Raw genomic sequence first — 13,598 nt, forward strand, 5'->3', positions numbered from 1 at the left:
TTACATGCCAGAAGCTTAGAATGTCATATGCTCTTTCTATTGATAGTGTTTTTTGCTCTTACGATTGGAGTTCCTCTGGAGATGATAGAGACCAAAGTACAGTATCTGTAAGCCTCTTCTGTGGCCAGTCTCCAGTTGGCTACCTGGATTGACCATTGGTCTGGTGCAGTCACCTACTTCATGATTATTATTATCATTATTATTATTAATGTAAGCTAAGCTACAACCCTAGCACTTCAACAGGGAAAAATATCCCGGTGAGGAAAGGAAATAAGGAAATAAACGAACTACAAGTGAGGTAGTGCACAATAAGAGTAAAATATTTTAAGAATACTAACACCAATAGATTAGATTTTTCATATAAATAAACTATAAAAACTTCAAAAAAGAAGAGGAAGGGAAATAAGATAGAATAGTGTACTTGAATATACCCTCAAGCAAAAGAACTCTACCCATGACAGTGGAAGACCATGGTACTGTGGCTATGACACTACCCAAGACTAGAGAACAATGCTTTAATTTTGGAGTGCTACTTGAAAAGCTGCTTACCATAGCTTAAGTCTCTTCTACTCTTTCCCAGAGGAAAGTAGGCACTGAATAATTACAGTACAATAGTTAACCCTTTAAATGCAGAAGAATTGTTTGGTAATCTCAGTGTTGTCAGGTGTATGAGGACAGAGGAGACTGTGGAAAGAATAGGCCAGACTATTCAGTGTATGTGTAGGCAAAGGGAAAATTAGCCGTTACCAGGGATAGGGATCCAATGTAGTACTGTCTAGCCAGTCAAAGGTCCCAATAACTCCCTAGCAGTAGTATCTCAATAGGTGGTAGGTGTCCTGGCCAACCTGCTTCTTGGGATTTGTGAAATCCTGGGGTGTTGGCAAAGTATAGAAAGTGGGTCCTGTCTGGGAAGGCAGTGATCTCCATGATACAGTACACAGTTAGCCAGCCAATATGCCAAGTTAGTCCTGAGGTTAGTGATGCAGTCTTATCTTTATCCTCTAAGCAAGGTGGACAAGAGGCGGCGACAGTATTGAGGAATGTGTCTATACTGAAACCTGTTCTGAGGAAGAGGTAATGGTGGAAAAGTGAAGGAAGGCTAGCCAGGACTCACTCATCCACTGCGCTGTTACCTTCAGCAGTCAAAGCCCTATGAAAGTGGCTGTGGCAGAGACTGCCTCGCTATCAGGATTGGTTTTTAAGAAAGCTGTGACTATCCCCAAAGCCAGATTAGTGTTGTGGTAGCCTACTGGAAACATCCCTGTCTGGTGATCTGCCGGATTGGAGTTAGAGTACCGCTCAAGCTCGATCGTTTCTTGTAGCGTCTGCAACCTTGCCCTCCTTGCGAGCTAAGGATGTTGGTTTTTGGGGGAGCCTATGTGTGTATCTGAGTCATTAGCAGCCATTGCCTGGCCCTCAGTTACAAGTCCACTGTAGAACAAAGTCCTCAAACATGTCCTTCCACTTGCGTCTGTTTATGGTCTTTCTGTGCTAGTCCACACCCTCAAACTTTTTTAGTTCGTCAATCCATCATCTTCATTTTGTCCCTAGCTTGGGTTGAGAGGGGGCTTGGAAGGGGATCATATGTACTGTATGTATGGTCAGTCTCTAGGACATTTTCACTTCCTTGATTCTGCCATTTATGAGCGGCCTTTAAACCATTAAATCCAGTCCAGTGGATGCTGAAGTCGGCAGTCTCCTCCTCCAGCAACCTTGAGGTGATGCCTGTCATGCCATTGGCAAACGGGCAGCAACATAGAACAGAGCAATTTAGTAAAAGTAATTCTGGATGGATACCACCTATCTTTCAAAATCCTTTGACCTTTCCCCACTTGCACATCAATGGTTTTCCAGTTTTCTCTGAAATCAGCAAAGAATATGCTGGAAATCATTTGAGACAGATCTCGGTGGTTCTATAGTCAATTCAATCAGATAGAGAAATCGACTTTGGGTTGGAGACGGGCATTGACCTCTCTCACCCCTGAACCAGTTTGTTCTGCAGACTAGGTTCAATATACAAACTGTATGAGTTGTGCTGTCTTTCATGTTTTCAGTGGATTTGTAGGATGCGGAATTCCAAGTGCCCGTTCATCTGGCCTCCCAGAAGTACCTCCACCTCCTACTTGGTCCGAAATCCAGTGTTTCACACAGTGTACTGCTCGCTCCCCAAATGTTCACACAAGTGCTTACATTGGCTTCGGCATGGGCCGTCTCGCATAGGATATAACTTTGTATTTCTCCTATAGGTTGAATCTGCTCTTCGTCAGGTGCGATCTGGTGATCGTGATAAATTGGGAAATGTCGAACTTCACACCTAAAAAGTTGAAGCCTATGGGCATGCTGATATGACATGGCGCCAGCAAGTGTCTTTCAAGCAGACGATCACATCAGTAAGCTTGTGGCTGACAAGGAAACTATCACCAAGGGAGTCGGTCTCATCTCCATACCTTCATATTCTCAGATTTGCCAATAGAGGGATGGGACACCCATGTAACTTGGTCACATCATGTGTGTTGTGAAAACAAGAAAACGTCTACACAAAAATGTGTTGGAAATGCAAGCGAGATTTCTATCACTCCAAGCATTCTAAGAATTTTTGGGGCACCCTTTAGTATTAATGAGCAACAACGCCATAGTAGCTTGAATCGGCAAGCAAGAAGGCAGATGAATCCCAAACAAGAGGAATGTAATATTAGACATGTTCAGTTGCTAAGGGAAGATTGGTCCCTACATCATTGTTTAGAAGAAAGGCTTCTTGCTTCGTGGCCCTCAGATGCTGAAGCCTTGACGAGGATGGGATGCTTAGGGATTAGCAGCTGGGCTCTGATGGATAGTGGGAACTGCTTTCCCACTGGACCTTCGTGCCCAAGTGTTGATCCAACTAAATTAGTCAGCACTTTCTCTTTTCTTTTGGTTATTTCTTTTATTCTCCCATCTCTTCCTCTTTGGCATGAACTTGTTGACGACTTTGGCTGCTGCTTTGGATTTGGCACAGTGTGGGATGGACAGCATGCCATCTCAACCTGTACCAATTTAGAAAAGTAGAAGAATTACCTGGTAGTGAATGCTTTCCAACATCCACATGATCACTGGGATGCTTGAGCCTTTCCCCTTTCAGTCTGATTTGCTAGCTGATCAACAATCTTGATCATGCCAGGTCTCGGACAGGATCTGTTTAGAAGTTTATCTCCCCCATCCCCCTAAACAAGGAGTAGGATAAATAGAAATGTATTCAAGCCTATTTCGCGTGATAGCTATGGAAACACTTTGACAACATATCATGTACAAGGATAAAGGCTCTCCCATGACATGACAGAGTACTGACTGACTCCTACAGAATCCCTATACTCAGACTGTTTCAAGGTTGATTTAGTTATCACCTTTGCTCCAATACAGGAGAAGGTGGTTGGATAATTCTTGGGAAAGTTTAACCTGTCAGAACATCATTTATTGGGAGTTCTTCCTTCAAAAGGATAGTTTTTATTTGTGTAGAACAGATTACTACCATGCAAACAGGAGTCTTAAAAAGTTGAACTTCTGTCTCAACCACTCAACTAGTCTATGGTCTAATGGTTAAAATTGGCAAGTCCTGATGACTAAGAGGTGGGCGGAGCTTTCCAGACACTACTTGTTGGTAGTTATCTCGTCGAGATATAATGTCCGTTTCAGCTTATCTGAATTCATACTCTTATTAAAGGTCTCAGGTTTGAATAGTTGGGTAAAATACAAATTATGGTACAATACTTCAAATAAAAGTTTGTGATTTGGCAGTTAAACAGAAAATTAAACTTTCTTTCATTGGACAGGCAGCAAAAAAGTTTCTCATACACAGTCATTTCCAGTTACCTATCTTAGCTGTTTGCAAGTGAAATCCTCATAATTGATGAGTATAAGCTGAAATGCAGTTTTAAAAAGTGCATTCACAAAAATATAAATTCTATGAAGGATCAATTTTTGAAGTGTCATTGATATATATGTGCGATGTTGAAATCTTTTAACCAATTTTTATTTATCCTCATATATGAAAAAAAAAAAAAACTACGGTATTCCATTGTATTTCATTCACATTTCTTTCAACAGAACTGGAAGGTCAGATTGAGGCGCTGCGAGACACCCAACGTAAATATTCACAAATACTACGTTTAGCAAGAGCTTTATCTTCACATTTTTACCATGTTGTTCAAACACAGCAACAGTTAGGCGATGCGTTTGCTGATCTAGCCCAGGTATGATATTCAAAAGCACTTAAATCAGTCTAACATTTATACAGCTTTAAATTAGTTTTTAATCATAGTGTACATAATAAAGATATTTGTTCTTGCACATACAAACTTACATGATTTCAGTGAAGCTGGAAACTGCTTTTAAAATTTATAATGAGGTGTAGGTAGTTACTGGTAGGAGGCTGTGGAAGCCCTGCCCTCCTGCTGCTCACAGAATAGCCATTGTGTTTTCAGCAAGAGAGTATAGACGTACTCCCGATGCTCTGTTGTCTTTTGTAATCTTTTGTTTTTCTTTTTAGATAATGTTGCCAGATCGGTTTGTGTGTGGGAGGGAAGAAGATATGTTTTGCTGTTTTCCCGACACCTGTAGTTCACTGACAGTTGTCTTTGTAACTTGCAGATATCCACTTTCTTGTTTCTAATGGACAGCATTTCTGTTTGCCATTTAATTCCTCGCTTGTGTGGCTGAGTGGCAACAACACATTCCTAAGGAGATTGGAAATCCTCTGACGTCGAAGTGTACCGTCGGAGGAAGGTTTTACCACCACCGTATGTGATGGTATGTCACAAAAGTGAGCATTTGCCGTACGTACACTTTGGGAGGGAGTCTGATGGAATTCTTACACCTAAAACTGTCTTCCTTCTCACTATAGCCTCAGTGAAAAGAGTAGGCAGAATACTATGCCTTTAGTCATTTCAGGGGAGGGAAGATCTCGTCAACTTTAATGGACAAGAACCAAAACCCTATCATCCACAATCCCTAGTGGTTTTGAGTTTTTCTCCATCTTCTTTCACCATGAAGCGACTAGCTATTGGAATGACCTGGTTTTTGTCCTAGAGGATGCTACGGCTGTTCGTCCAGAGCACTCTGTGTTTCAGACCAGACCACCAGAGGTTGTTCTTCAGCAATGGTTGGGTGAAAAAGACAATATTCAAAAACAGAATCTTGTTCTGGCTTCATGAGTCCATCAAATGCACGTATGCCTCTTCTGGGGAGTCCAGAAATGGACCGTTTACAGCACAAGCTCATGAGGTCAGAAGCATCAGCTCCATCCTATCCTTCAAGAAGAATCTGTTTTTCGATTAAGTGCTGAAGGCAGGACTCTGTAAGCGTCGAACAACCTTCACCACCCCACTACCTGTGGGATTTTACCCACAAGTCCCTAGAACATGTGGAAGCTACTCAAAAGGTTTTGTAGTGAACCTAGCTCTCTTATAAGGGCAAGAAGTATCTCGTCTTGGATGGCGGCTGCTTTTCCTTTCATCTTCCCCTTTCTTGTGGGCACAGCAGTCATGCCATTATAGAGTTGGACCTAGCAATCGATGCAGTTAAGCTACTTGACAGAGTACCTTTTCTTTACAGAGATTTTATTTTAGAAGTATGTCTCCCATCATTCTATTGGAGGGGAAACATGGATAGAATGTATGCACACCCATTTCTCATATAATGTCCAGATATTCAGGCACTTGTTTCCTTAGGAATGTAGATTCTTCAGTGACAGTTTCACAGTCCTGGTGGAGAGGGGGATACCTAGCCTAACACCTTCAACATTTTCATGCTCAGGTAGTTAGGAAGCTAACAGGAGTCATGAATTTCACTCCTATATTGTACAGAACCAAATTGTATCGACACACTCTGGATCAGTAAACCATCCAGTTTGGTTAATGGGTTTCTACCCTCCTAAGAGTGAGTCTTTTATCAAAGGTTGAAGGTTTGTATTACTTACGGGAACAATGTTTTTTTTTTTTAATTTGTAATTTTCCTAACTGTACAAACCTGAGAACCCTGCATGTTCTTATTCAAAGGTAGAGCTCTGTTGCTGAAGGATACACTTTCGCACACTGTTCTATCTTATTTATCTTCCTCCTGTTATTTGAAGGTTTTATAATTTATATATTAAAGATTTATTTTCATGTTACTGTTCTTGAAATACTTTTTAATTGCTCATAGTATATTTATTTCCTTATTTCCTTTCCTTACTGTGATATTTTTCTCTGTTGGGGCCCTTGGGCTTATAGCATCCTGCTATTCCAACTACGGTTGTAGCTTGACTTGTAATAATGATCATAATACTAATAGTGTGGCTTAGGGGGGGCACCCTCCACCAGACAGCCAGCTGTGATTTCCTCATTCAAAAAGCATACCAGCTGTTCCAGCTTCGCCAAAGTTTTACTTATATTAAAGATCTCTGATTTGTTTAGTTACAAAAAATACAAAGTGATTAAAAACTTGATGTTTGGTATTATAAAAACCCTTTTTTAATAAGATTATTTTTCTCTTAGAAATCTCCAGAGCTTCAAGAAGAATTTATCTACAATGCAGAGACTCAACGAACCCTAACCAAAAATGGGGAAACTCTTCTTGGAGCCTTAAATTTCTTTGTGTCTTCTGTCAACACACTCTGTAACAAAACTATGGAGGACACTTTGCTTACCATCAAGCTTTATGAAGCTGCGAGGTTAGTTGTGCAGTCGTCTTTGATGCAGATGGCATTTTTCATCCTTGTACAAAATAATTTTAAATTTCATAAAGAACAATGGGATATCAATTCTTAGAATGTTGTTAATCATGAGAAATCATCTTACGTTTCAATCCTCTTCACATTTGGTCTCGTTTATCATCTTACGTTTCAATCTTCTTCACATTTGGTCTCTTTTATCATCTTACGTTTCAATCTTCTTCACATTTGGTCTCTTTTATCATCTTGTGTTTCAATCTTCTTCACATTTGGTCTCATTTATCATCTTACATTTCAATCTTCTTCACATTTGGTCTCGTTTATCATCTTACATTTCAATCTTCTTCACATTTGGTCTCGTTTAGTAGAACCCTTCTTTGCAAGTTATTAGCGTATTAGGTTCGTTCCCTTTGAATATTTCTCTTTTCAATGCTACTACAGTAATATTAATAGTAGTAATGATAACAGCATTACGGATAAAATAATATTGTTGTGATAATGATGGTAACAGGGTAACAGCATTAGTAACAAACCTCCTGTTTATGGCTATTGTCATAAAAATTTATGTCTAATTTTTGTGTTCAGAAATGATATGATTTGTATCTACTTATTTCTTCAGTATCAGACTTTGGTTTCCTTCCATCTGCTTAGTATTTAATGATGATGCAACTGACTCTTCTTTTTATTAACTTTTAAACAATGTCTTGTTCTCTCCCTCCTCCTAGACCATTGGTTCCCGACCCCAGGGTCGACACAAATTAAGGTCGCTAGGGTATTACTCAGGGTTGTCAGAGGGTCTTACAAAAATATATCTATAGTTCACAGCTGTTCACATTTTTATTTTATTAATATAACTGATTCACCTTAGTTAGACAAGGTAAAGATTCTACTGGGCACATAGTAACTTTTTTTTCTTTCCTGGTTAAATTTTTTTGAAATTCATTATTCTAGCAAATATAAACTGAAATGTAGTAACGATAGCTCATAAACATTTTGCAAGTACAGGTAACTGTTACATGAAATGGTTGTATTTAGTATTACAATTAGGGTCGCTACTCCAGGTTAAGACTGCATTTAGGGTTGCAACCAAAAAAGGTTGGGAAACACTATTTTAGACACTAATGTATTTTTCAGGGTGGAATATGATGCCTATCGTAGCGACCTTGAAATGTTATCGCAACAACCCAGGACCGAGATCAGTAGCATCAAACTAGAAGAGGCGCAGAGGAACTTTAGTATGCACAAGGCCCACTATGACAGATTGAGGGCAGATGTATCAATTAAACTAAAATTCCTGGATGAAAACAAGGTTATAAAGCATTCTTTGAACCATATTAGCATAATTTTATTTTTCAATTGCAAATCGGTCAATAATTGAAATTGATCTGCACTACATCTTGGATGCTGTTCTTGTTAATATTTCTTTGGTGTATTGATACATTATTGCTTAAGATCTTTACTACAATAAGTTACAACTAATATTACTTGAATCTTTAGGTAAAAGTAATGCACAAGCAGTTGCTATTATTCCACAATGCTGTTTCGGCATACTTTAGTGGTAATCAGACGGCCCTAGAAGCAACCCTCAAGCAATTCAACATTAAACTTCGCAGCCCCAACACAGCTCCACCTTCTTGGCTCGAACAGTAAGTATAGTTTAGAGTTTTCTTGGTATTTGGGAGCATTACTTCTCTGTGATAGGTAATGTTATCTTTTCTTTCAAAGTATTAATGCCCTTACTTTCTCTTCCATTTTGGGCATAAGTTCAGGATACCTCACTGGTATTGACAAAGGATTAAGAAGGTGTGTGATTTATGTAAGAGCAAATATCTGCGTTTCTCCAACCAATATTTGTTACAGGTGTACAATATTGCCTTTTTACTCATAATGCCAGGATTAGTATGGTGTCCATACAAGATTATAGTGAGCTTTCACCATAGCTGTAAAAAGGTTTGAACTATCTTGCCCTTGGCTGTGTTGTCTCTGGCTCTTCTGAGTTTTCAGCTCTTCCTGCATTTTTAACTTTCATTTGTGAGATCAAATATTTTCCTTCCTTGATATTGACCTGTCCTTTGTAAGACAGAAATATTTAGGTCAAGCCCATTTTAGTGAAGATTTGATGGTTTTCCCTATTTTTATCAAACGATGAAAAAGTTTGATATTTAATTGATAATTCATTTAAAATCTGGGTTTTCTAATAGTTCTCATCTTGCATTTTGGTGTGCTATGTCTATAATAACTTTGAGTTTTAGACAATCCTTGTAAATATGATTGTGGCTTTTAATTAGCATAATTCATTATAATTAGATCTGAGTACTGAACAATGAAGGAAGGTCACAGTATGTACACTATTATGTTTTCTGAACTGAAGTAATTTAGATTCTGTTTGAAAGAATTCTAACATGCAGATACAAATCCTCATTTTACATCTACTTTCCAAAACAAGCAATTTTTGACTTGGCAAAGTTATTGGTTCAAAAGAGAGTGATTTATTTTGTATTAGGAATTCGCATTTGATGGTCTGAATGAGCTATCAAATAAAAAAGGTAAGAGAACTCGTATTATGTACAAAAAAGGCTTTGAGATTTGAATGTGTATAAATATTACCAAGAAAATGGTGCTTCATTGTGCAGCCCAGATGTAGATAATTTCCCACTAAGAAGTTTTGTTTTTCTCTATATTTCTACCAATTTATTGTTTTTGAAATTGCACAGAACTAGTCTAATTTTAGTTTTTTTTTTAATTGCTATAGTATCCTTTGAATCAAGTCTTTAGTTCCATATGGCCATGGCTATCATGTTTTGCCTACTACTTAGTAGGGGAATTCATAGTGTTTCATGTTTTTTTTAATTTTTTTCTATTGTTTTATATGGATTTTAACAAATAAAGATGAGTGAATTAAGGTATCATATTGGATTTTAGATCCTTCGGATTCCTGTTAGTAGTAACAGAATAAAACAAGGTGTGAATGTAAAGGCGGGTTTACACGGTTGAAAGGTTCATCGAGCGTGGTTCGACAGACGAGTGTTTAAAGTGATGTTCGAACCTGTGAAGGGGGTATTCGGTTTTCGAACACACTAGTCAAACGGTTCGAAGGAAGTCTGTTCTAGCCCGACTTTTGTGGGCGGAGCTTCATTGTCCACAAACCTTATGCATTTGTGGCTGACTCCACCTCTTCGAACTGTTTGACAAGCAGGTTCGTCAACCGGGTTCGACGAAGCGTTCGATCGTGTAAACCCCGCTTTAGTGTGATAGTAATTAATTCAATTTTTTTTTACATTTATTAACATTTAGTGTTAATTCTAGTTACAAAGATCTACCATTATTTGTGAAGAATTTTAATTGCTAAGTGCTAGGGTTACTTCACAATATCGACTAGTTAGGTGTAGACATTGGCTCCTGATAACCTGAAGGTAAGCATAATTTCATGAAATTTAAGAGCTAAGTGTAATCATTGTGTAATGAAATTGTAGACTAATTGCAGACATCAATTTCACTATTTAAGTGAAATTGTTTCATGAAATTTTAGGACCAATTAAATCCCCTTCCTTTTTTTTTTTTTTTGCAAGAGTTCGGCTAGGTTTTGTTTAAAAATTTCACGATCTGACGAGTGATGCAACAGGAAAGTTTAGCCATTATTGGAGATAAATATAAAGAAGATTTTATATTTGGCATATGTTTTGCATGAGTCTACCTGTTTTTGTTTTTTTATATTGTGTAGTAGTAGTAGTATATACCTATTTTAAAAGGTCTTTTGTTACAGGTAGTAGCTTTGTATAGTAGTGCAAGTGGACTGAGAATATTTTTCTAACCTGTAAATTCTATTTGCTTTTAAGAATATGATTATTTGTTTTTATTTGAATCTGTACCATGATTTATTTGTAAAATTATCGTCGAGAAATATTTAAGGAATAATCTTGTGGTTAGGAGTTACGTACATTGCAAATATCACAAATGACAAAGTTTTTACAATTTAGTGTACTTACTGGTTCAAAACATTATATAGTTCTTGGGTATAATATATGCTTTTGCAAGGAAATAATTTTATTAGATTTTTAACCTCTGTTATTTTAATTGTTTTTCAAATTTTGCATTTTTATACTGTACAGTATTAGAAAAGAACAATGGAAATATTCTTTTTCACCTATTATATATATATCTTTAGATTTCTTGTATACAGTATACTAGAATTTAGTTTAAAAGACTCAATTTACAACATTTATTGATATAGGCTACAACCCCAATATTTCACACATTAAGCATTCCCTAAAGATTGCTATCCAAGCATTTACTAATAAGTCATTTTAAAATAAGTTGCTATTATTTTAGTTAACTTTGGGAGCCATTTATTTCAAGGGTCTAGATTAATTTCTGCTTGAATTCTTTTCAACGCAGCCTTAAAATAGTTACTGCTCGTCCAACCATTACTGCATCACCGTAAATGTGTTGGAAGACCTATTATATATATATATATATATCTCATCCTGTTTGCTGTTGTCATGCATGGTTACACTCTTGTCTCGGCCAACATTTTCCCGAATGTCTGAATTCGCTGTGTTGTCATTTCTGGTACTCCCTTCTATGTCGTTTAGTTTCTGAAAAGTGCAGCAGCAGTATCCCTGATCTCTTGTCCATTGCAGTCTACTCATCACATAACGCACGCCACTAATTGGGGACAACATTCACCAACACATACATTTGTGTGTTATTTTCATCATCATAGATGTTAGCCCGGGGTTTTATTTTGTTGCTTCTCTTACCATTGCTTTGAAAACCTTACCCAATTGTCACCTACCCAGCAACTCGCCTCATTTATGATTCAATTGCTGAGTAAACCACCATCTAAATAGGTTGCAGTAATGCTAATGTAGTGTAAGGGGGCCCACATGTAGCCATTATTTCTTTTGTTTTTGTTTTTTATTTAAGGCTAGACATTTTTATTTTCAGTTATATTCTAGTTTGGTATTTTTTGCTTACTTTTCAGATCTGTGCCAGAGACGTTTCAGACAATTTTTGGTAGTCTAAACTCCCCAACCAAGTAACATAAGCCATCACTTTCACATTCTCATAACTATAAATCATTTCAGGCAAGTAATATTGCTTAGTGTATTTGTTATTGTATACATGTAGCCTATTCCCCCTACCAGCACTCACTCCCTGTAATAGTAAGGAAGAAGGTCTTGTTCAGCCTTGCCGGTATCCAGAGAGGTACCTTTATAATAGAAAGCATAAAGGAAAGGGAAATTTTTCAGTTTTGCTTCTTTTCACTTGGGCACATTACTTTAGTTGTGGAACGTGATTCTTGCATGTAAATATCCATGTGTCTTTGGTATTATGGTGTAGGATTGAGGTTCAGTAATGAAGAAAGTGATACAGGTATATTGGAGGCTTTGGGTTTCGTGGTGAATTGAGCTACAGCAAGGATACCAAATATTGAGGCTTTATATTAGAATAGTTAGTGTATTCTGTGATTGGGAAATGAGATGTGATAACCAAACTAGGTTTTGCAACAGCTTTTGAGGACGTTGAATCTTTCAAAAACTGCCTTGGGATGGTATCTTAAAGACATTTGAGTGACATAAAGACTCCACAATCGGGCAACATGTACAGCGTGTCTTCCTCATCACACAAGGTTATAACGATGCTTTGTAATGTCACTTTGCCTCTGGTTGTATTCCTTTTTATTTTATTTCTAATCTATTAATAATATAATTAGCTATACATTTATGAATAAGAATATTTTTGGACTATTACTGATTAATGAAAACTGCACCTTTATACACAACATTGTGGGCCTTCTATGTAAGTGTCATGATGAGTCTTACTATCCCTTCCTACATTACAAGATGATGAAAACTGGTATTTCATCTCTGGAATGATTTCATGAGGGGCTCATTTGGTATAGTACCCAGTGATTTCATATTTCCTTAGCCTTTCCTTGTCTTTCTCTGCCCATGGCTAAATGAGTTTGTCGACCCTCGAGTAAGACTAGGTACTGTAATGCTAATGGATATTTATACAACAAAATTTTCATAACCAAGTTGAACAAAGTAACCAAGTTTGAGACCATAATTGTTAACCTTTTCAGTTGGTCTGTTGATTTTGAACTGCTTGAAGGCAACTCTTGTTCTTGCCTTTAAAGTTACTTAGGTCAAGTATATCTGCAACCATTCACATGTCTTTAGTGAGTGGTCATGAACTAGTCTTGACGAGTGATCATGAACTCATTGAGCCTTTTTCAGGATTTACATTTTGGAGACTTCTCTTTATAAGATTGGAAATATTCTCTTCCATCTGTATATGGAACAAATACGTTTGATAGAAAAATAAGATGACGAAAGAAGCATGCAACCTATGTATTTTTTTCCTTAATTCGTTGACCACTCTCGGTAAAATAATTCATATATGACACTATATAATGAAGTAAGACAAAGTTTACTGTGCTGATTCATTCTAATAACTTTATATTCTGTTATTCATCTTCAGTAATCAGGGACGATTCTTTGCTTGTACATTAGCTGTCATAGTGTGGCATGCACACCAGAGATAGTGTGTGTGGTGTGAGAAACTGTATAATATACTGTATAGTTAAAACCAATGCTGATGACATGTCGAGTCGCAGTTTTAATTTCCGAATTTTGGGAGTCAGAGCTTATTTGGTCTCCTGGTTTTGTAATTTTATTTTGTAAAAGTTTTAACATGTTTTCCTTAACTTGTTCTTGGAGGCTTTTGATACAGTTACTTTTCACGATGTCAGACTTCTGCAGTGCATGACATTGGGAAAAACGGCTATAGTTCTCTGGTCACTTGTAAGGGATGAAACCTTGCTTTAGGAAAATAAAAATAGAATATACTCATTTGCAGATTATTTCCTTTAGTTATACATGCTATTGCTAAGGAATTCCTTATAATCATC

At 37.3% G+C, this 13,598-nt stretch overlaps 2 protein-coding genes across 7 annotated transcripts in view; both read left to right on the forward strand.

The window, feature by feature from the left end:
- LOC137658792 (pre-mRNA-splicing factor CWC25 homolog) overlaps positions 1-13,598 on the forward strand; it is a 585,361-nt gene that overhangs the window by 420,287 nt on the left and 151,476 nt on the right. The window lies entirely within an intron of this gene.
- LOC137658791 (arfaptin-2-like) overlaps positions 1-13,598 on the forward strand; it is a 31,190-nt gene that overhangs the window by 9,704 nt on the left and 7,888 nt on the right. For 2 of the 6 annotated variants that reach the window (XM_068393827.1, XM_068393826.1), the window contains exons 4-7: positions 4,081-4,226; positions 6,507-6,682; positions 7,817-7,991; positions 8,180-8,328. In XM_068393827.1, the coding sequence (XP_068249928.1) occupies positions 4,081-4,226; positions 6,507-6,682; positions 7,817-7,991; positions 8,180-8,328 (646 nt within the window). Of the gene's footprint in view, positions 1-4,080; positions 4,227-6,506; positions 6,683-7,816; positions 7,992-8,179; positions 8,329-11,666; positions 13,331-13,598 lie in introns of those variants that run through there. The other 4 variants (XM_068393828.1, XM_068393824.1, XM_068393829.1 and 1 more) reach the window with 4 other exon arrangements.

This window comes from Palaemon carinicauda, chromosome 19 (genome assembly GCF_036898095.1).
Source record: "Palaemon carinicauda isolate YSFRI2023 chromosome 19, ASM3689809v2, whole genome shotgun sequence".
Taxonomy (NCBI): domain Eukaryota; kingdom Metazoa; phylum Arthropoda; class Malacostraca; order Decapoda; family Palaemonidae; genus Palaemon; species Palaemon carinicauda.